Consider the following 24327-nt stretch of genomic DNA (forward strand, 5'->3'; position numbering starts at 1 on the left):
TCGCATTGTTTCTGTGCTCTGCAGCACCAAGGCCAACCCCAGTGTGAACCTGGCACCAAACCAGCACACGGCTCCTCGGCCAGGAAGCAGCAGGCAGATAGAAGTAATGCAGGAATACAACTGAAACAAGCCCTCGTTTATTAGAAACACACTATTTCTGGAGAGGAGTGTTTGATTTCATAACCAGCTGTAACAGCTCCTTTCACAGCTACTGAAAGAAGCCCACAGCATGGTGATAATTAAATCAGGGCAACATATGATGAGCTGCGTTTAATGCTTAAGTGACTGAGCTGCCTCACACCAGGGAGCATTCGTTCAATCAAAAGCCCTAAAACTCTTCAGTGCTCATTGCTCTTGTGTCCTGGCATAGTTTCCAAACTTTTTTTTTCAAACAGAAGCTATTTATCCTCCATTAAAGAAAAATGTCTTTAATGGTCTTGATAAAGAGACAGTCCTGAACCAGCTCCTAACATAAGACTTCTGTTAGTGAGACTCTGGCTGTTCCTTTTTTACCTGTCATGTTGAAAGTCTAACCCAAGTTTTAGATTATGTTCTTCTGAAGCAAAAATCTGTTTCAAATTAAAAGTTACATTTTAATAAAATATAACTTTCACGTAAGTCATGTTTTAACTTAATCTAGTTAATGCCTAAGATGTTAGTACGATCCTGATACACTATTAGATACCAGTTTCCTGATAGTCTTAATGGATCCGGTTCTATGTTTCCAACACTTAACCTGTTTTCTATTCAGAGCACTCAGTATTTATACTTTTTTTTTGCCAGGAAAGCTCAAGTTTCCTCAATTTAGCTGAGATAAAGTGTACTACAAAGTATGTGGAGGACTCTTTTTGAAGTTACTCTCTAAGACCTCCAAGCTGGCATGTTCTCACTATAGCCAGGTCATGAATAGGTTCTCACTGTAGCTAGGTCATGAATAGATACCTTCGATTATTTCAGTTGTTTGAGTACAGTCTAACAAACATTTGCTTTTGGAGTATTCAACATGAACACAAGTGATTGCTCTGTATAGTCATATGTAACTATTATTCATAACATACTGTTGACTCCTATCAAGGATGTAGACACTGTTCAAGGACTAGCTGCACCTCTTCCATCTTTTACTGAACTTCCTCTCAGGTTTTGGTTCTTGGCATTATTTTTACATTGTTTAAAAAAAATTTGTCCAAGAGCTTATGACATTTCACTGTCCTGATACACTAAGTGAGGCAGTCCTAACTTCTTCTGACGACCCACCTGGGGCCCTTTAAGCATTCCTTTACTGAACAGCTGCTACCTCTTTTCTAGGACCCCTAGAATCATCCAGGTATTCTCTCTCACTTAGGGTCTTTATCCTGTCTTGGTCTAAACAACATGTGCGTTTACGTACATATAGATTCGAATGCTGTTTAAGCATCAAATTCTTGAGGGATTTAAATGAATACCAACACCATTAAAAGAAACCTGAATTAGGTTTTGCTTGCAGGATACTTCCCACTACCATGTTTCTCAAGGGCCTCTCAGATGTGTACAGGAAACAGACTGAAGATAAGCTAATTCTGCTTGGAAACCAGTCCCTGCCATTTGCTTTCTTGAGGATCCTGCAGCTCTATCATACTACAATCATGATGCATGATCAAACTTCAACACTACCCTATCACATCAGGTATTTCTGGTCACCAAAGGGGTAAAGCTTCTTCAAGTCTAACAAAAAAAGCAGCCTCTTACAGTCTGTTGAACAGCTTTGCTTACCCAGAAGAGTAGAAAATCAACCAACTAAACCCATCATCCAAGTCATGTAACTTCCAAAGGAAAAAAAAAAAAAATTAAAAACCAAACCCTTTATTTTCTTTTACAAAAATACATATTTGCAGTCATGGGATAGTTATCAGAGTTACCAGTTTACATGGTTCCAAGAAACTACACTGTTCCAGGCTAAATATTTAAGATAATTTAGTGTAAGAATGGCCACTTAACTGATTTATGGATTAGAAACGCTATCTATCAGGGTGTGCAAAATAAAATCTGCAATTAGAAATTAATGCTGAACTGGTGTAGTTTAAGTAAAATAGTAAAAACATTAAACTTTTGGTCATGAGTAACTGTATACAAACCATACCAATATTAAAATACATCATTTTCATAAAAATACTGCTGTGACAATTTATATCTAAGTAAGATATTTTTAGAAAGATGGTATGAAATATTTATCATACAAAAGCATATTCTTATAGCAGGATTATGTCATAAGTTTGTAAAAATTCTATCCAAGCGCTTAAAAGCCAAGTTTGGTTTTTGTATAACCGTGATCCACTTGTCATATAAAGCGTATGCTATGTGTACACCATAGCATTAACTATTCGTCTTGAAACTGGTCAAAGTACAACACTGCATGTGGAGCAGCTGAGTTTTCATGTACTACTGCAACTTGTTCAAGAAGATGAACATCACATTCTTGTTGCTTAATACTCAAGAGAAAATTACTCTTTATGCATGTTTGCTATATGTGTACACTGACAATTCCATGCTACGAACTTTTCATGCCGCAGTCTGACTTTTCCATAGGCTTTTTTTCAGTTGAAGCCATCATCTCCCTCCAGCCCCATTACCTCCTCAAATGCCTTATGTAAATAAAAAAATAAAGAAATAACTGGAGCTGACAGCTATGATCTCCAACTGAAACAGATTTTGTATCACCTAACTCTACTGAAATCACTGATTTTAAAATCCATACTAGAACACCACTGTATTTATTTCCTGTGATGAATACTGCATGCTTACATTTACAGTAGCGATCCACTTTAAATCCTGGATGTCAGCAGTTTAAAACCACCAATTAGTATACAATTACTTTATATTTAAGGCATGTGAGTAAGAGCACTCTATGACTGTGAACGGAAGAGAATTCTCTTCAGGAAAGGTCAGTTAAATTAATATGTCTTTGGAAAGGCAGTTAAGAAGGAGGAAGGAAGAAAGTTAAGAATGGATGTGATTATTTCAGCTGTCCCTGAAACAGTTTGGAGAGCCATGATTTACCAGTAAAATACCTCAATTATAATGTATTTTGACCAAGACACATAATATGTCAGTTGGACTATCACTAGATGAAAACTAAAAGACGAAAGGAAAAAAAAAAAGTAATCAGATACTACATCAACAGGACAGTTACAGGATCAATATTGCTTACCCCTGAGTTAACAGGATTGGGTATAGCAGCACCAATTGGAAAACATTCTGCAATGCCAGCACTGCACTGTGGTCCTAGGCTGTGGTATAGTTTCATTATGCCCACAGATTTTTTTTTAAGAGCACTTATTTCAGACATTATTAGACACAGGATTTTTTTTTGTTGCATTGGTAGTTAAGTGGAAAAAACAGTGAAAATAGTATAGTGGGCTATATGATTAGTACAGTCCACTTGTAGTGTTAATATACTGTTTAGAGCTGTGTTCCCAACTTGATAAGCCACTGTCTTCTGTGGAACTACACTTGCCTTCTGTTTTCTGCACAAAAAAGTCCAGTAGAAATCATGTTGTGCCAGTTTTGAGCAAGATGTCCTGTAAGTCATCTGGAAGTGCTAGTATAATGTCATTGATGTGTGTCTGCAGCTTTTTCAATGTGTCAGTTTTCACAGGAAGATGTTCTCTGTCAGCCTGCAACTGCAAAAGTACATAAAACATGATCTCTACTAAAAATGCAATTTTACCTTAAGACGCACCAAAGCGACATATTAACAGACCTGCAAAATTAATTCCTTTCAGACCAAGCAAGAATTTGGACAACAGCAGGTTTCCTCAACTACCACACAGCAGCATGAGCTAATAATGATTTGGACTTCCAGGAATCACAAGACAATTCGGTCTTCTTTCCTGAGGATTCAGTCTTGCTCCTACTCAGATCAATCACAAAGCTCCAACTAGTTTTAAAACAATGAGATCAGTGCGATGCTTCTAACACAGCTGGACACTGCTGGGAGGCCAGCTAACTTTTCAGGCACGGCTGGAATGAACTATTCTTGTTTTAAAAGCCTGAATGACTGATTCTTTAAAATACCTGTACCTTAAAATATTTTCCTTTACGTACCTATAAACACTATTATACTTTTATCTAGTTAAGTCATGCAAATTTGAGCCCATGTTTAATTCAGTTACTTACCAATTTATTCTTTAACTTTAAGACAAGATCCACTGTTTCTACTTCAGTATGTTTCTGACTCCAGAAAACCAAGTTCTAAAAGAATAAAAATTAAGCACTGTAATATTTATGGCAACACGTAACATTTTCAAAAGCCATATTAATTTACACCTACTGTTCAGAATGGGTCTGTCTTCTCTTCTTCCTTGCTCTCATGCCATTTACTAAACTCATTTTACTCACATACTGCCTCTACCAAGAACTATGATATCTGCTTTATTTGCATGTTTGCCCAGGGCTCAGCATAACAGGGACCAGCACACAATCACAAATCAAAGAAACAAGTAAGAATAAAAAACCCCATGCTAAACAGGCTTAGCTTCAAAACTAGCACCTACAATGCAAAGTGGAGTGAATGTTGCCAAATCAGACCTGCCAGCATCACCAATTACTAAAAAGTTGCCAGACATCACTTCTTGTTTCTAAGGCATTAAAGGTGAACACAGAGTTGACAACTAGTAAAATATACCCATTAAGTGAATTTTCTTCTGGAAGTTCTGTTCCCCCTCCCCTTTACTAGTTACCTATTAAAGACATTTGCTCGTGTACAAAAAGATGTGAACACTTGGATCTAAAGAAAAGACTAATAAGGAGCAGAATCAGTAGTAAGTTTGTGGCATTTCCTTTTCTTTGCAATAGGTTTACATCACATAGAGTGAGATAGATCCTAGGTGATATAATTGACCTAGCTATTGCCCTGCAAACTGTTCAAACAGAGCAGCCCAAATAATCTATTTCAGTTGCTACAATGTAATGTTTGGGAATTCACAACCAAGGGATAAAAATCAATGGTTTTTTGAAAATAACCAGCACAATTTTTGTTTGTTTTAAAGCTGTGCTGTTGACTTCTTTTTGTTCTTCCCATTCTCTCTTTAGCTGCACAATCTCTCCTCCTCTCACATTCACCTTCCTTTAACAGTCGTTCCAACTTAAATTATACATAACATTTACACTATATTATGTATTACACTTCAGCTTCTTAAATAAAGAACGGATCTTACAACATAAGATCATTTATGCGGTATTTTGTTTTAGGTCAATAAACAGATTTCACTCCTCAGCTTCTAACTACTATGGATCAGTTGTAGGCTTATTTACTATCCCTATCTAATTAGTTGTCAGTTTTCTATGGCACCCACCTTCAAAGCTACAAAACAGATCACAACTAAAAACGTGTTGTCAAATGAAATGCCAAGGAAGGAAGAAAGCTGAATGAAGTAACAGTATCAGATCTGAGGAAAAACCTTTCTGTGTGTATTGATATTTAAAATATGCAACAAAAATAACTGAAGATACATTTTACAAACAACAACAGTTATAAAAAGTGAACAGTATTTCATACTGTTCTCTTTTGCTATCGTTCTAGATTGTAACTGGTTAACAAAATCACGTTTTGCTAGCTCATACTCAAAATTGATATTATATTCAACCATTAAAAACAGCAGGAGTAAAACTGACCTGAAGGAGAATATATTTTTATTATAATATGATAAATACAAGCCCACATTTTTCTAACCTCATTACAGAGGGCTTCTAAATGAAGGGCCTCCAACTTCTGTGTCATTTCTTTCTGCCGGCTCCTAAACCAACCGTCGAAGTTTGGCGATTTCAAAAAATGCCTGGTAAAACACAGAATCAAACTACATTTTATATTTTAATTACAATTTCAGTAATACTGTTTTCTCTGCCGTCAAATGTAAAGTAATTGTGTTTGAGGTTGAAGAAGATATTAGGACCCTCTGTTTTCTTTCAGAAAAACATAATCTGGAGTATAGCAGGTGCTTCTTTTAATCAAGACAATGAAGATGAGGAATCTTTTCAGGAGAAAAGCAAGGCTCAGTTTGAAATATCCTCACTTTTATTTCTGTGTTTGATTGGAAGGACGAATCAAGCTAGAACCAGAAATAAAACCACAAATAATACTGGTGTACAGAGACCTGCAGTGTCAGCAGCACCTTATGAAAACCATTAACAGGTTACAGAGAAATTTAAAGGAGTAAAGTATACTAAGCACTACCAATTCCCATTAAAGCATATATTGTAGAAGTAAGTCTTATTCACATCAATACTGATAACATAAGTTTGTTCAGGAAAAGAGTATTCATATTACTGATTTGTCTTCATTTATATAATTTAATTTTTATGCTGATGAAAGAAATGACCTGTAAAGTCCTATCCAGTCCCCTTTTAAACCTGATGTGAGCTGTGGTCCTGCTTTTTCCAGTGTCTTCATGAAGTCATCTTGGCTAAACTGCCTCAGCTGTGGTGGACTCTGTGGAAGGAAAAAAATAATCATTAGCAGGCATAACTGTTTTCTCTAATCACCAATTTCCAGCTCCTTTGAATCGTATTTCCTTACCTTCCATGGTGATATGCATTTTTGCAAAGGCATTAGACTTGCCACGTAACGTTCCTAGGGAAAGGAAAAAGATAGACTGTTTGCATAACCAGCACTAAAGATACACAATCCACGTGTATGTTTACTTATCACTTGTGACCACAGTATTTTCTCTTCTAAGTACTGGTACAGGGTGGGGCCATGCACATTTACCACACAGGAGCATAAGAAGGAGCTTATCTAATACCATTTGTATTTCCCAACTACAGAGCCTTATGTTGGCAAGACTCAAGAAGGACATGAGGGAAAGGACAGGAAGCAAATGTGTACATGGAATGTATATATCCTGAACTCCAGCCACCTGTAAATCATCTCTCTCTCTTTTGCTGACAGGTACCCTCATATCATGGGTTATTCCAAACAGCAATCCCACTTTATATCAAGTGTCTGGAAGTGTTTTTCCAAGTCCTTCATAGGAAACTTTATACCTACACTTGTAAGGCAAGGTTTGGTATTTATATATGCAAATTGGCCTTGTTCTGAGCAGTGGGTTTGGATCAGATGCCCTAGTTAACCTACATTAATCTCTGGTTTTATGATCTAGTGAAAAGTTCTGTACATGCTGGTTTTCCCCAAAGGTACTGAAGTGTTCGAAATAGCCATCCATGCTAAATTTAATTTGCCCGTTTTTTTCTGAAATAGCAGTAATAATGAGGAAAACTCAGATGAGGTAAGAGAAAGCAAATTCTGTAGCCCCTACTACATCATGTTTGCCATTAACATTACCGGACAGGAAGCGAGACAAAGATAAAGCTGAGTTTCATAATAATCTTTTTTTCCACTTCTAATCCCGCAAATACTGCAGTAATCTGAAGAAACAGTTGCCTTGTAGCCATCAAACAACTGCCTGAGGAGGTCTGACTGCTCAGATTTGTCTACCGCAGGTAAATCCAATGGCAAAACCCCTCCAAAATCAACAAAGAAAGTAAGAAAACCAAACAAAACCCAAGTTGTTTACTTTTGGAGACATTTTTCTTTGGAAGTCAGCAGAACACAGACAAAAATGGAGTTGCAAAGATAAGTAAGTCTGTGAAGAAGTAAGAGAAGTAAACTGATTGCCTAGAGGACAAGTAATGAAGTGCTCCATCTGGACAAGCAGATGAAAGGAACTGAGATGTGCTAGATATCTTCAAGCATAAATCAGTGAGTGCACAAATATAACTAGAAAAGGGAAAAATTCACTAAACTTTAATGATTGCATGGAAAAGCACCATGACTAGAAGACAGAATAAATATTTAAAGGAAAAAAAATGAGGCAGTCTAATTTACCAGTTGAATTGGTGGATTTTTCACTTTGTTAATAGAAAGATTACCTTCTAGTATCCCCTCAGCTACCACAGCAAATAGTAATTTGCTGTAAGAGTATAAGCTTACAGAGCTCTTCTCATTACAAAGTACTTTCCAATTCTACCTTTCCACTACTGACATTTCTCAAGGTCAAGGGCAACACTCTCGCACTTAGAAAAATATAAAATTCAAGAGTAGACAGAGGTTCCAAGTGTTGAGGGAGGATTAAAGAAATTTCCCTCTTGTTCTATGTTAAAATACACACACAGAGTTTTGCTTTGCATAAATGCTACACAATATATCACAAGCAAACATCTGAAAATGCTGTCTAAAAGCATAAGCATTCCATTTTGAGATCTGAACCTCTTGTCTAGGTATATAAATGTTTCATTAGTTTCATTTTTGGCATTAAGCTCTGGCCTCAATAAGTTTTATCTTAAGTATGGTAATTAAAGAATTGTAAGTCTGTAGTATTTTAGAAAAGCCAAGAGACCCCAGGGGTACACTGCTGGTTACTGGACAGTTCCTGCACTTACTCAGTCAGGGTAGTGCCAAAACTCCATATTACATTTGTAATAAACCCATTAGCTTAAGAACTCACTAATGGAATAATGAAACTTTCCGTCAATTCCAAAAAATAGCGCCGAAGAATCACACTCTGTGCTTCTGTAGGGCGTTTCTGTTGTACTCCCTTAAAAAGAAAGGGAAATGAATATTACAATAAGTCTGTTATCCCAAAATATGGAAGTAGTTGTGGGGTTTTTTTTAAAGAATATTTCAGTGTTTCTGTATTCATTTGTCATGAGCAGCCCCTTCCCTGAGCCAAGAAAGAAAAACAATGCAACGAGTCTTTTCACACGGATATTCATCCCTTCAATTGCTCATTTTTTACTTTCATGTTAAGAAATTCAAGGAAATTAAGATTTCTGCAAATAAAGCTTGGAAGCTCTGATTCCCACACACCTCATGTGTGAGATTTCTACACCAAAGAGACTAGAGGGAGATGGCAGAAGGTGGAAAACCCACAAGAGATGAACTGATAAGTCACTTTAACTCTCCAACTTACTAAGATAACTTCTTGAGCTCTACTGTTCATGTTGTTATGGACACTGCTAACAACGCAGCAGCTCTGCTTTACACAACAAGATTGCGCATCTATCCAGTTATGAATTGGGGCAAAGGAATCAGAACCCAGTTTCATTTCACTTACACAGAGCTCAGCCTTAAATGAAGACACTGTATGAGAGTACACAGAACAGTTTCCATTCAGAAGAGACTTGCAGTATTACCTTTTGTAGCTGCTTAACTATTTCTTCATCTTTGTTCAAGTATGGCTTGTAAGAGGTATAAACACCTAAAGAAAAAAAGAGGCACATAGCCAAAGGAAAAACTAGGTATGCTTTTTACAGCTTAAACATTGCTAGTTTAACTCCGAAGCAACTTGTTACCAGGTTTGGAGTCCAAAGTTTTTAGGTTCTTCAGTTTTTTCACTTTCACCTGCTTTGGAACTTCACCTGCCAAAACATTTAAAGCCACCTTACTTGAAACCTCCACCTCTATTTCTAGAATATTTCTAGTGTATTCAGAAATGGAATGTAACTTCTTTTAGAAAAAATAATTTGATGGTGTATCATCCTAACTGGGTATTTATGCATTCCCACCGTCAGACAAACAGCTACATTTAGCAATTTCATACGGCAATTAAGAGTACTGCAGTATGTTATTACAGGCAAGCAACTGACATGTTATCCAAAGATCACATTAGAATTCTACTCAATCATGTAAAGAAATCATCCAGCTTGAACAATTTAGTAATGGTATACTGCCAGATGAGAATTATATCATCAAAATGCTGTCAACAAAAAACCTCTTATAGTAGCACTCAAACTTAGCGTTCACAAGGGTCTTTCTGTGCGCTTCCTGTGACTGATTTATTACATTCTACTCACCCTGAAATTAATCAGTGGCAGTAATAAATTATATTTCTCATTTTAATACCTTATTGGTAGAAATTCAAAACCAAGATTGTGTGAAAAGTAAAACATTGAGTATTACCACCTTTTGCATTTACTATACTAGATTTGGCAATACAAGACATACAGTACCGAAGAGCCTAATTTCACTTGACAGATTTACATCCATAAGGATTCCATTAGTATTAAACTAAATTAATTGAACTACATAAGTCTGTAAATAAAAAAGCACACAATTATATCTTGTCACACAGAATTGTAGAAGATACCGTACCTGGAAGTTTAAGATCTCCAATTCGGATAATATGAGGCCAGTGCTGAAGTGTTTTAGCAAAAAAAGGATTTGTCACCCCTAGAATGACAGATGGTCTAGAAAAATAATGACAATATTTAAAATATGACAGCAGGAGCTTCTGTCTTAATGAATAACAAAAGGTCAACTTTCATTCTTAACTTGAAATTATTTTCCTTTTGTATGGGAGTTACATTTTAAGTTGCATGTAACAGCATAGTACGTTTGTCAGTTTTTGACTTCAAGAAATAGCAAGATTGATGTATCATGAAGCCCAAACAGTAGTGGAGAATAAAAGCGATGACATTTGCTTAGACTCTTGGCTAAATTCTGCCCCTTTGCAATGATGACAACAAGGTATCACCTGATTTATTATCTGACTTCTTTTTTAAACAAGCAGGAATCTGACCTGTATTTGAAAGACAAATTGCTACTTTTAAGGTTAGATTACCACAAACGCTCAGTACTTTAATGTGCACGTCAACATGACTGCTGCGTACATGAGACTTCTCAGTAGAGCTCCCTGAAATTGCTCATCTCTCACTAAAGGTAATAACATACACAGATTCTGCATCATCTGGATTCTCCCCCTTCTCAGAGCCACTGCTTTAAAAGCCTGTTTGCTATCTATCCATTTTTCTGTTGTTTTCTGTAAGAAAGCCAGAGCAATTCCAGCTTTGTTTCAAATCCTAATGTACATACTGAACAACCTTGCTGTTTTGCTAGAGAAACAGATGCAAGCTTTAAACATGGGCTACTAAAGTTTAACCAAATTCTTTCTGCAATTATTTTTAGAAACTAAATTACATACTGCATAACCATTCCCACGGAATACAATCAGAAACACAGTGCCTGTGTTTGTATGTTTTGTCCACTGCTGTATGTCTGGCAATATTTCTGTTGAGAAGAAAAGCACAAAAACCACCCCAAACCATGAAACAAACAAAAACCACAACAACCACCACTGCCTGTTCAGACATTAGAAAAAACGTATAAAGTGATCACTGAATCTAACACATGCACTCCATTCCCAACTCAAGTTGCATTTAAATAACACAGAATAAGAAATACTGGAGGTTTGTGGTCTCAAAATAAAGGCTACATTTAAAAACACAAGAAGGGGGTGGGGTGGAAGTGTGTCCTTAAAGCAGTTTCAACAGAAATGTTTTTGTAGACGTTGCTCTTAAAAAGTAATCTGAATTTCTGAATTATTTACAACATTTTCCTAATAAATTTAGTGAAGAGATATTTGCTTTTCCAATTATAGTCAAAACTATGACACTGATTGGATTAACTTTACAGAACACCTGTATGGATGTTGAATTGTAGAAGTCACTTTGTTTAGTAATTGCTTAAAACTAAAAACAATTATGGAACAATTTCCCAAGGAGTTACAAAGGACCTGGCATAGCACAGACAGACCCTTATGGAAAGGCAAAACTTACTCTGTACACAAATATCCTGTGAAACTCAAATGTAGTTTGACATTGTTACAGAACTTCTTTATGCTAACTTGAGTGAAAAACTTAAGAACCAGCTATTTATTACACTATATGAAGATAAATCTTATTTATAAGGAGTATAAGTGTAATTCTCTAATGACAGAAATTCAGACTAGTTAAGCAGTATCTTGAAACAAAGTTACAAGTAGCTTTCAGCAACACTTTCACAACAAAGCTTAATTTACTTACGGGGCTTGTGTGCGAGTTGTATACTCTTTGAATTCACTGTCATGTATGGTGAAATATGGCCTGAAATCACTGCAGTACTTTAACGGTGAAATACAACTGCAAGGTAGAAAGACGATAAACTTTTATGTGTATAGTGCAAAATCTTGTGGTAGACACAAGCAAATCTAAAATCTGTAATGTTTTGTTATATTCAGATCAATCGTTGCACTCAGCTGCAATGTACAATGGCTCAGTCATTAGTTAGGAAGCTCCACTACATTTACCTAACAAGTGCCAACACGGTTTCTGAAGACTCTGATGGTGATGGTGCCATCACAACAAGTGGTTCTCCTAGTAGTACTAGTTCCCAAAGCATCTGGATGTGAAAGAACACTGGACAGAAACACCTACAAACAGATTGAGGTATTTTAATACACTTAACATAACCAGAAGATACACATACTTGATTTAGAGCTGGATAAAAAGGAAGTTTGCAGTAGTATTTAACACTCATTTGAAAAATACGAAATACTCTTGTAAAATGGAACATTTAATGAACTTGCTTATTTACTGCTGTTTCAGCCCACATATTAATCAATAGGATCATATTGCCTGATGGTTTTTAGCCAGCTTTACAGAGAAAGAATATTAAACAATACTGATGTTGGTTTACAAGCTACAAGATACGCGTTATGGAACCATCACACATTTTTGGCTTGTGGGAATTCACAACTGGAAATAAGCCAGTCCAAATTCTTACCTGAAAAGATCTACTTCATGAACAGTTGGTAAAGCCATGGAGATCTGAGCATCTGCCTAAAAGACATCGCAATGCTTGGTTTTTTTAGTCATCAGAATTCCTAGGTATTAAATGAAATAGTTTCCCTTAAATGCTTACAGAGATTATTTAGTACTAATTATTTACTACTGCAGTATATACCACATTATTTCCACAAGTAACTCTTTTTGTGTGCTAAAAGAAAGATTACCCCCAACACACACACCATCCATGGGCATGCAACTATCAGTTCAGAAAAGAGAAAATACTGAACCTTTTTTAAACAACACAGCACAGGAAAGCACAGAAGAGATTTGGTTTATATCCACCTTCTATGACTAAAGATTTTTAATCCAATTTTCATCCTCAGAAAGCCCCCAAACCAGTTCATCAGTATAGTTTCACCCATTAAAGGGACGTTCAAGTTTAGTAATTTTGTCAGCCAACTATCTCTTCCGGGAGCTGGACATCCCTCTTCTAAAGTACCTGGGGTAGAATTCCTTTTCTACAAAGAATCCATAGACTCCTCCACTCAAGGTTTCAAAGACTGTGGATTTCATTAGTATCAAAGTATAAGAGAATTTGCTATCAACCTTTTATGAACAAGTTCAAAGTAAAAGAATGAAGGCAGGTATTCGGGTCTGTCTTGGTGTTATATACAAGTATCTCATCTCTACCTGGTGCATATTCTGTACTACTGGCGTTGTTCCAGGCTTGTCACGGTATGTTGGAATTCGCAACTAGGAAAGAAAAAGAAAGATTTTTTTTCCTTGCATCACATTCAACAGAGACTTAAAATGCAGACTTGCAGACAAAATGTAACATTTAAAGAGGCTTTACTACAGTACAATGGTTGACTGTCTCTATAAACAACCACATAATAGTGAATACATAGCTGAAGACTTCAAATCACCACTACAGAAATCAATATGCAACACTTTCTAGTACTACATTGTCAGTTGAGTATTAGAACATTAAAACTGTACCTCAGTTAAAAAAAAAGACTATTGAGAACATTAGTCACAACTAATTTCAATAAAAGTATGTTTAAATGTTGGAGAGAATGATCTGAAATAAGGTTGTGGGGTTTTAGGGTGGTACAGAATTACTTCTAGAAAAATTCCTCTCTTAAAAAAACAGATATCCTGGTGGGTATAAGGCAGAATTCAAATAGACTGAACAACATAAATACATTTTTCTGACCTCACAGTCTCCATCTAGAAGTTGTGATTGCTACAGATTTAATCATACTGGAAACTGGTGTGCACAGATGGATGCAATTTATACTCAACAATTAGAAGTGACTGCCCAGACTGTGAAAAACCAGGGGCAGTATCACTGAAAACAGTAATTATGGCTTTACTCACCTTAGGAATACAATTTCAACTCTCATGGATAAAAATTACAGCTGAGATAAATACAGGCAACACCCTAACAAGACATATCTGACATTCCCCATTATCACCTAGCATCCAGAGCACCGCTTTATTAAATCTGTGCTTTCAGAACAGCTTTAGAAACTTCTCCTTCCTCTCCCTGGTGACGTACACACATCTAGCCATAAACTTGAGAGTATCTACTAAGAATGTACTTCTGACTGTAATCTCTGGATCCATCAAATCCATTTAATTGTGTTTCATACAATGATGCTATGGCTCCCAGAGGCCAAGTTCCTAAGCACCATTTAATCTCTACAGTTCCTCACCACGCACTAGATACACCTTTAACAGCTCTCTTCAGATGCATTTTATTTTCATTGAAAATTATCAACAGACCAAGAAATTAATTTCTGGTGTGAGGGCCAAAAAAATAATTTTTACTGTCAAAATTTGGGAACAAGAATGATTTTTCATCAATATATTTAATTTGTTTGACTGGAACTTAATTCTCATTATTTTGAAGTGTAACTTAATGTCTGATTTGGCAAATATAATTAGCATTAAAGTCTCCTAGAAACCCCAAAGGATAATACAGACACTGCACTAGTAGCTGTATTGAAGCACTGATTGTTAATATCTACAAAAATTACATGTTAACTTATGCACCACAAGAGATCCTCCTCTCCTTCACCCACTGAGAAGCCTCATCAAAATCTCCCAGACCTTCCCTCTGAGTTGAATACACACCTACTCCTATTCTGAAGTAGGAGACACTGAAAACAAGGCAGAATACAGTGAGTACCTACACAGTAAATGGAGGGGAAAACACCCTTGAACAAAAGTAAGTGCGGGAGTATTTACCTTCATTATAATACCCATAACAGGCAAATGCAGTATTTTCCCTGGAATTGGTGGTGGCCAATGGTCAACATCACTACAAACTTAAAAGAAAATAAAGTATAATTTAAAACAATCTTATATATGCTACAACTCATAGTACTTGTAGTCACCTCTGTGTACATGGAAATCTTCAATTAGTGCCAATAGCCCACAACACTTCTACTCATCACTTGGTAAGTTCTGAACTCTAAAGAAGTTTTACAGCCTTTTTGACATTCTTAATGTATTATTCAATTAGAATTATAAAGCTTTTCACTTCAAAGAAAGAGTATCCTCTTGTCATCCAGTTTTTTGTAACAACTAGAATTGCAATGAGTTGAAGAAATGTTTTATGAGAAATCATGAAAATACACATAAAGAAACTGGGAAAAGAAAATATATTTACATACATTAGCCAGTGTAAAACAGATAAACTCAAGTAGTTAACGAAAAAAGCTGCCTTTCTAGCTTGGCTAGAAAGTTTTTTAGCATTTTGCTGTAAATAATTATGAATACCATTACTAATTTTAGTAGTTTCTGCAGACTTTCGTTCATAACAATCTGTCAAAACCCTGTTTACCTACAGGTCATTAAAAAAATACAATCCCTTCATCAAGAAAGGTTTCCACGAACTGCTACTTGGTGAAAGCACAAAGACATGAATGTTGTGTAGGGCAGACACAGTAAAAGGACTAGACACTTCTAGGCAAAGAGTAAATCACTTTCCCATCTGGCCCTCTCTGGCTCTTCAAGTTCTACAGTAAGGCTGAGGAACCTGTTACCAGCACTGTTACCAAAAAACCCCATGCAAGACGACATTTGTACAGTTGCTTAAAGGCTGTCAGAATGCCCAAAAGGACTCAGTTTTGAAGACTGCAATCAGCTACTTGTGCTGAGCAGTGGTCCTGAAACAAACCACAAAACCCTAGGTGAATTTTAGGAGGGAGCTTCAATTCTCCCATGGAAGATTCAAAATTAGATTAGCTCTGTTCAATGACCTAGAAGTCAAGCCAGGTTGCTGAAGTTTCAACCTTCTACCCTGCAAGAAGACAGAAACACAAACTAGAATGTGACAATGTTGTTTGTTATCTCTCCAAACGAAGTATGTGATATTCTAAGAGCTCTTCCAGAACAACACAATAGGACCAGTACCTGCTTCCAGGAAAGCTTCACTTTTTTCAAAATACTCTGGAGCTATTTGCTTAAGCATGGTGCGGAAGAGATGGACGTAAGGCAGCTTGCTGATCAGGACCAGCGACTGCAATAGAGTAACAAAACACAAATGTAACTGTAAGTTAAGTTTCCACTCAGTTCTGGTGCAGTTCTACTGCTTATCCTCAGAGAACATCAAGTGTGATTCTTCTCACACATGCAAGCCAATCATGCACGTGACTACAAGCAACTACAAACAAACTAACTTTGTTCTGACAGCGCAGCTGGAACGTAGCATACCTGATACAACATTAGGCCAATTTACCATAAACCAACAACGAATTTAGTTAAGAGAGCAAGATATTCTTCCTGCTCCTCTGAGGTCACTGAAAAATAACTAATTTCTGAATTAACATTTCCTAAAAGAATTTAAATTACCTTCTGGAAATAGCCTCTTTTTAATGATTTGTCTCGAACTTGTCTGAAATATACATAGCCATAGTAATAAGCTGGATCTTTCTGCAAAAGAAGGGAAAAAATTCAATACAACAACCTGATGCAGCCCTTTGTTATATAGCATTCTATATGCTTTTTAAAAGCTTATTTCCCTGCACGCTCCAAAGTTGGTTACATACAATAAACTAGAAGGATTACTCTGTTTAATGGCATTACCTTTTTAATAATTACTTCAAAGAGAAAACACCAGCGTGTGCAAACAGCTGAGCTCTCTGGCCTTACTATTTTTGTATCTACAGTCTCCTGACAGAAAACGAAAGCAAAAAATAGAAATAATTTCCTGAGGAATAAATCAAGTCATAATTTTGCAAAGTAGCACTAAAGCGATTTTAGCAGTTAAAAACCTTAAAGCCCTGACTTGAATAAGCAAAAACTAGTCTTTTAAAGTACCAGTTTTTTATAAAGACTCTTGCAATATTAAAGAAGAATGCTCTCACATTTCAAATATAAAACATCAGCTTCATCCTTCCTACAAAGAGGAATTCAAATATTTGCCACAAACAGAATCAGACTCCCACTAACATAGTTAAAGGCCTCAATATTCCATATGGACATGAGGAGAATAACTTTTAGGCCATTACCTCTTCCAAGTAACTGCTCCATCTTCAAAAAATGAAGGGTGGAAAAAGAGAAAGACATCTCAATTTCCTTGGCTGTGTTTTTTTTTTTTCTTCCTAAAGTTATAAAGCTCTTCCGATTTCAGGTTTCTAGTCAGTAACAAAATCGGTCTGGTCTTCAATTTAATTCCTTGCAATCCAAAACCCATAGTAATTAAACTTAGAGAACAGTTAACTAATTGTTAGTTAATTGTTATGACAATGACCTGGTACAAAAAGCATTTGCTAAGCTTTGTCTTTCAGGACATTGAGTTCCAGTTCAGAGATTCTGTTTTACAAGCATTAAATTTAAGTGTGAATACCCATAAATTAACATTATCCAGAAGAAATTAGCTTCTTCTTTTCTTATATCCAACCTTTAAGTAAACTGGTAGATCTCTATCCAGCTGGTCCAGAAAACAGCAGAATGAGACTTTCCTTCCAGGAGACCGTCGAAATCTAAAACAAAACTGTGTGTCCCCAAGACAACCTACATAGGGGAAGAGATAAAGAAGTAGACAGTATTCTGACTTCGAGCCTTCTTTAACATCAGGACTTGCGTACAGCCAAAGAGGTACAGCAGTTTTGCTTCATTTATCTTGTACTGCTGTGACCATTTCTCTGTTTATATACTTCAACGTGAACAATCTGGCATCTTCGGCAACAATAAATATCCTGCCTTCAACAAGAAAAAAAAAGCCTGCCTCACAGTGAGTTTAAGACTGTCATGTCCTTAAACACCTCTGCCAGTGGCTGTCACAGAACTGCAGACTGGTTTGGGTTGGAAGCAACCTTAAAGCTCATTCAGTTCCAATCCCCTGCCCTGTTATTACACATTTTACTGATCTCCCTGTGTAGTCCTGATCACCTTAATCAGGACATTTCTCTGTTTAATGACTGCACTCAGCCTTTTTTTTGACACCAAACAGTTCCTATATAGTCACACTATAAGAGTGTATTATGCTGATTATGATGTGCAGGTGTAAGACTCACTATTTTTGAAAGCTGCAAAACTTAACTGCAGAGAACTGAGTGAAACTGAGTACCACTTCTCAGTAATATTCCCGAAGACTGGAGTTTTCCTTCATTTATATAAAAATCGACTTCTAAAAGAAAAAAATGTAACTAAGTATATTGACTATTTGCAGTCTGAAATTAATGTGGGCTAAGTTTGTATCAGATATCCAAGAAATTTTCTCCAGGTGGAATATGAGACCTGCAGTATCAGAACTTATATTACTCATACTCTCATGGCTGCTCTCTCTCACCATTACAAATGTTGTCTGCTGTTAGGAGAAACTTCAAAGAGACTTTAGCTCAAGTAGAAGCTATATAAAGTCAACAGAACGTACTGTTCATGGGAGCAGTGATAAGGTGGACTGCTAGAATCTGAAGAACACACAGATAAATTACTCATTCTAGCAAACCTGTAATAAAAAGTCCCTTTGAAACACAGTGTTACTAACAGAACACAAACAAAGACACTCTCCTGAGCATTGCCAATCTATGACAAGCAGACTGCCTTCGCTGTAACAATGAACATGCTCATAACTATAAAACCCAATCTATTATTATATTTGCAGCTACTATTATGCAAGGTGACTACAGCAGCAAGTTTCCAGCTGGCAAAGGACACTTCCTTCTCCATACTGCATCTAAATGCTCCATAAGCACTTTGCTCTTGCAGCTTTTGGACATAATTTGCAAAGATCTCCAGGAAGAAAATGAAGTCACTACTGAGCATCTCAACCCTTCACAGCTATTGCGTCTTACATCAGCCAGTGCTAACAGTAAAGCAGAGCTCCGTTCTCCAAGTAATATTCTACAGATTTCAAAGCTCAATTTCATCTCCCCTTTCAGTTACATACATACTGCTGCAGCACCCCCAGACAGCCCAAACCCACAGTCACATTCGTTGGCTGTCAGTGTGATGAATACTTGCACGTTCAGCACATTCCAGTCTAAGTCTTAGAAGCCCTTGAAGTGCAGCAGGAGGAAACCCACAATGAAACAAAACAAAAGAGAAAGCAGAAAAACGTGTATGGTGAGATAACCTTCCAATTCAAACAGGGAACTAAAGCAAGAGCTTATCAATATGGATCCAATTGTAACAAGAAAAAACACAGCACTTGCCAGTAACACAGCACTGAATATCTGCTGCAAGTATTCATAGCTGGCTCCCTCCATCCAAAGCAAAAAGAAAAAAAATTATGATAAAAAGCTATACACAGAAAACCTGAAAGTAAATTACTCTTAATCATTAATATATTGAAGTATCATTCAGCGCATGATGGTTTCTTATTTAACAAGCTTTTCCTGTATGTAGAATCTGAGAAGACTGGTAAATGTCAGTCTTTCAACTAACTATACAGAAAAGGCAAAAATCATTATTTTAATGATAATCGTAATAGAAAACTTAGTTTTAGAAATCCATTTCCCCCCTAGATTCACAGTCACTGCAAATCCCAGAATGACACCGATTTGTTGTTGTAAAAGAAAACATTAGAAAGGTTGAATTAATCTTTTGAGCCATGAACAGCCAGGAGAGATGGACCTCAAACCTAGCTGCAAGCTGTAACTTCCTTCACTGTTGTGTTACACAAAGCTTTCCTTTTAATGTTACAGCCTAAAATGAAGAAATAAAGTGTAAGAGCACACACTCCTAGATGATTTCTAGAACACAGAGGTAATCCCTTTACATAATTTCAAACTTCAGCCTGCCACGAGTGATCAAGAACCTGCAGGTTCTTCGTAGGAACATTATAAAAAGCAACAAGGTGGTATTTTTTTTCCCTGCTGAAAGTAAACACTCTTTATGTACATCTATTCCGCCTAAAATAACTTCACTACCACTCTTATTGAGAGAATCAAAAAAAAAAACCAAAACCCAAAATACCCAAAAAGCAAATAAAACAAACCCCCAAAACAAACAACAAAAACAAAACAATCCCACACCACAAACAACCCTGCCAAAATTTTGAAGATCAACCTTTGTTCCCAATGCATTATTTTGTACCTTCAATACACCTTCAGAAGGCTGGACAGATTTAACACCATTAACAAGAGTAATAGAGACATCTTCTCTTTTAGTAATAGAAAGAAGCTCTTCCTCTGTTTGCATACAAGATATAAAGAACAGAGAAAATATCTTGATTCTAATGACACTGAAACAAAGGAAAAAAAGCAGCCAAGATATTCTGTAAGGAAGCACTCACAGGCACACTGAAAGCACACATCTGCATCACCCTGTATCAGTTATGCTGCAGAACAACCCAAAGCACAGAGTAAGAGCAGCTATAGGGACAAGTCTGTTACTACAGGTTTTGACTTTTGTAAAGTAATAAATGCAAAAGGAAGTGTCTGTACTTCTGCTGTATCTTTCTGCAGGTGGTCCAAGTCATCAGCCACAAGCCTCCAATTTCTCTTTGGCAGCAGAACAGTAGTCGTTGAGATTAAAGAAGAATTTAACAAGCAGGACCACACACAGCAACAGAAGGATGAAGAATGGAGAAGATACAGCCTAGGTTCTCCCTTCACAACTGCTCTTTCTAAATGTCTTTGAATTTAAAAGTCAGTTTCAGTGTTATGAATTTAGAAAACATATTACTCTCTTATGAGCAGGGGGTTCCATAACCCTTCCATTTGCTTTATTAAACCCTTCCGATTCTGTGCCTACACTCCTCTCTGCAATGACGATATCATTACTTTGTTTAAAACAAATTCAAGGTGTTCATTCTTTACTTGCAAAGCATTCTGAAACGTCTGCATGTGTGTCATCTGGATGGTCTTACACATTCACATTTCTGATATTTCACTTACATAGAAGAAAAAATGAATTCTCAGACTTTACTGCAATACAGGTACAGTTTTATATCTAACCTTATTTGCAACTTTTCTGTAATGTAGCATTAAGATATTCATATAAGTATTTACTCTAAAACCATGAGTATATGCTGTCAAATTCTACCTTTTTTAAACATAGCTAAGTCCAACAACAGATGACCAAAGAGTGAAGGAAGCACTTACCTGAATTAGAATCTGGAAAAGACAAATAGCAAATATTGGTTTTCTAAAGGGTGGGGAAAAGAAAAGAGTTGTTATATTTCCTGAAATCATTAAACTAAACCCAAATTATATGTATTTATACAGGAACCACGACTTACCTCTTTATCTGTGAGTTTTGAATGTGGAGGATATATTACCTACAGGAAAAAAAAGTAATATTATATTTGTAAGTAAACTGGGTACAAGCATTAAGCTTCTATTAAATATTTGTATGATACAATACTCCAATACCTGGCTAGCCCTAGGCTATTTTCAGTGGTAAGCTGTTAATACTACGTCTCTGTTCTTGTCTCAAGCTAACTTTATCACCTGTCTTTCCAAGGTACTTTGGATGCCAGTTGGAGACCATAGTGATACATTAAAGAATTCAGAGTACAGAGATTTTTGGCGCAACAGGTCTCAAAGGAGAGCAAGATGACATCCTTAGACTAAACTTGTATATGCAAAATGCAGCAGATAATTTCACAGAAATCCAACAATACATTATTGTCTGATAACTATCCATTGAAACAGATAGGTGGGAGTAATGAAAATTCAGTCACCAAACACTCTCTATATTAACACTAACTCTTGGAGGGTGAACACATGCCCTAAATAAGAGCTGGAAACTGTGAAAGCTGAAGATATCCACTCAAAAAGCCATAGCTTTTGTACTCACAGAAAGAAAAGTAAACTTATTTAATGTATTACTACAACACAGAAATCAAAACCAATGCAACACAATGTAAGATACGGAAGTACCGTCATTTGAAAAAAATCTGGATGTACAAAATCAGTGATTATGCAAGTTAAGTGAAAAAAGAACATCCAAGAAAGAGGACAAACCTGAAATACTTAAGTTTCATCTTAAAAGTTCCTCCTCAAATGCCTACAACTACTGAACTGGGTGGCTAACTTGTAAGCAAAGGAAATTCAACATAAATTCAAATATTATATTTCAAAAAAGGTTTCGGTGCTTCCATAAATGGGAACAGAAGTCCAATGCAAGAACACTGACTTCCTCTAGAGTCCTCATATTACCACACTGCTAACATTGTTACCTAATTAATCTTGTTTGACAAACATAGGCACATGTATCTCCTGATAACATAACGCTGTCTTACCCCACAGAAAGCATCAAATACCTTCACTGGCTGGCCTCACTGAGCAGGCTTTCCGTCCCCTGGCCATTAAGTCTCCAATTCATTTATTTTCTTTGATCCAGTGATGTCCAGACATACAACATACTATTATCATAACTAAAGCTGAAAGTAGACATACAAGTGGAACATCTGTGTACTGCATTTAATAAACCCATCATCATCCTTTTTAATCTCTTAACATACTCCCATGCTACCGTACACCAAGCAGTACACTCAAACATAGCTCTTCTAGCAGGTGAACAATGATGACCTGCACCTTGTCACATGACTCAAGTACAGGCCAGACTTGAATTCATACTCCTTTTCCTCACTAGCTGGTGGATCTTCACAGAATTTAAAGTGAAACTAAAAGCCACTCTTCCTGCAGCAATGTAACTGAAAAAAATCAGCCCTTAATAATACAGACATTTGAAGTTTCATTTTGTGTATCCATTTAATTCTTGTTAACAAGAGTTGTCTGCAGACAGGACAGAGGCTACTCTGTCCTGTCTGCTCACCCACAGAGCCTGTAACCCATTTAAGTCACAGGTTATAAAGAAATGTCTGTGTTCCTAACACCTTATTGCATCAAGTGAATATAACGTGAATAATTAGTACAGCAGGCTTCCTAACAACACCTTATATCAAGTGAATATAACATGAATAATTAGTACAGTAGGCTTGGGTTTTATTTGCATTTCTTGCCGCCAACAATACATATCAATTATGTATTTTAAATATTGCAATAGCTAGCTTGGCTGAATTTTAGGCCAGTCTGCCATACCATTTTAACAACAACAAAAAAGAAAGGAAAAAAAGGACATTTTCCCCTCCCCACCGATTGTTTGCCACAGTCATTCAGCGAATAGGGCGAAACAGGATGTGAAATTGGTCCCAGTGAAAATGCTCCTTTCCAGTTTGTTTTGCAGCCTAATCAGTTCCCCAGTGTGTTTCCGTAAGCAATGTCACAGATGTTCGCCTGTTGCGCAAAATGGCAAAGAGCAGCAGTTCAGCACCTGCAGCCTGTGCAGTGTCTCAGTCTGACGTTCATTAACGGTGCAAGGAAAATGCTTCTAACATTAGAGAACTGAAGTCCTCAGCGATCCGAAGACTGTAATTATGAAGACTACTTGTGCTCGCAATGTTATTATTACACTACCTTGAACTCTTTAACATCCAGATGCTACAGAAATCACTGCTAGCCGTACACAAAAGAGGTGACACCCTACCACCCCAGCCGGTACCTCCAGCCCCCCGGCTGTGTCTCACGCAGCCGGGGACTTCGTGCGGCCGTTCCGGGCTCCCCGCCGGACCGGACCCCCCCGGGGCCGCCGCTCGGGGTTTTGCACAACCGCGTTTCCCTCAGCACACCGCCGAGCTTCCCCAGCCGCTCAGCAACACCCACCCAGAGGAAGCGCCCGATTCCGGCGGGGTCCCGCCGCTTCACGTACCTCCACGGCCTGGCCCAGCTCCAGGTCGAAGCCCACCACACACACGCAGTGCAGCCAGGCCGAGAAGCGGTCCCAGGGCAGCAGCGACAGGCACCGGTCCGAACCGTCGGGCTCTGCCAGCGCCTGTGCCGCATCCTCCCCGTCCTCGACGACACGGCCCGGGCTGCGCTCCCGCAGCGACATGGCGCTACCGGCACCGCGCCGGCTGCAGGCCCGGCCCCGCCGCGCCCGCCACGTGACTCCCGGCGCACCGCCCCCTCCGCGCTCCCCCGCGCACCGGAGCCTCCGGCAGCGGAAAAGTCCACGCAGGCACCGGGGGAGAGGGGGCGCGCAAAGCTCGAACCATTGCTGCGGGAGACGGGGGGTGGCGGCAGCCGGAAGAGCGCCCCGCCGCGGCCCGCAAGGGAACAGCTGGCGACTGCAACGCTCTCGGGAGTCGTAAACAAGCGCGGGACCGGCTGCCGAGGGACGTCATCCCGCGCTGCCGCTGGAGCAGCCTCGCCCCGCACAGCGTCACCCACCACCCACCGCCGCCGCGCCTGGCCGGTAGCGCAGGGGCCTCGGCGGGCAAAGGATCGC

At 37.9% G+C, this 24327-nt stretch overlaps 1 protein-coding gene across 3 annotated transcripts; it reads right to left on the bottom strand.

The window, feature by feature from the left end:
- Nucleotides 1-2926: 2926 nt before the first annotated feature.
- Nucleotides 2927-23987, bottom strand: DENND6A (DENN domain containing 6A). 3 transcript variants are annotated; one of them, XM_061455910.1, is made up of 20 exons: nt 23749-23985; nt 21275-21313; nt 21138-21180; nt 17489-17601; nt 16438-16518; nt 16000-16105; nt 14830-14909; nt 13267-13329; nt 12572-12627; nt 12096-12218; nt 11833-11928; nt 10124-10218; nt 9325-9390; nt 9166-9230; nt 8478-8567; nt 6551-6604; nt 6354-6463; nt 5708-5810; nt 4153-4227; nt 2927-3656 (listed from the first exon to the last, which is right to left on the bottom strand). In XM_061455910.1, the coding sequence occupies exons 1-20, from the start codon at nt 23929-23931 to the stop codon at nt 3525-3527; spliced, it is 1773 nt and encodes a 590-aa protein (XP_061311894.1). In that variant the 5' UTR covers nt 23932-23985; the 3' UTR covers nt 2927-3524. The 3 variants fall into 3 exon arrangements, 2 of the variants coding, with proteins under 2 accessions (XP_061311894.1, XP_061311895.1); XM_061455911.1 differs by lacking the exon at nt 9325-9390; XR_009743838.1 differs by lacking the exon at nt 2927-3656 and having other exon boundaries at nt 4182-4227; nt 6385-6463; nt 23749-23987.
- Between the last annotated feature and the right edge of the window lie 340 nt (nt 23988-24327).

Source organism: Pezoporus flaviventris, unplaced genomic scaffold, assembly GCF_033815535.1.
Source record: "Pezoporus flaviventris isolate CSIRO_AGI_PZ_B2104156 unplaced genomic scaffold, CSIRO_AGI_Pfla_v1 ptg000021l, whole genome shotgun sequence".
Taxonomy (NCBI): Eukaryota; Metazoa; Chordata; class Aves; order Psittaciformes; family Psittacidae; genus Pezoporus; species Pezoporus flaviventris.

Excerpts from the sequence above, each read along its gene's own strand:
- DENND6A (XM_061455910.1), bottom strand. The coding sequence starts at position 23,931 with ATGTCGCTGCGGGAGCGCAGCCCGGGCCGTGTCGTCGAGGACGGGGAG. Across the intron at positions 13,330-14,829 it reads TTATGGGTATTATAATGAAG|TTGCGAATTCCAACATACCG; the intron begins GTAAATACTCCC and ends TTTCTTTCCTAG. Across the intron at positions 10,219-11,832 it reads ACAACTCGCACACAAGCCCC|ACCATCTGTCATTCTAGGGG; the intron begins GTAAGTAAATTA and ends TTATTTTTCTAG.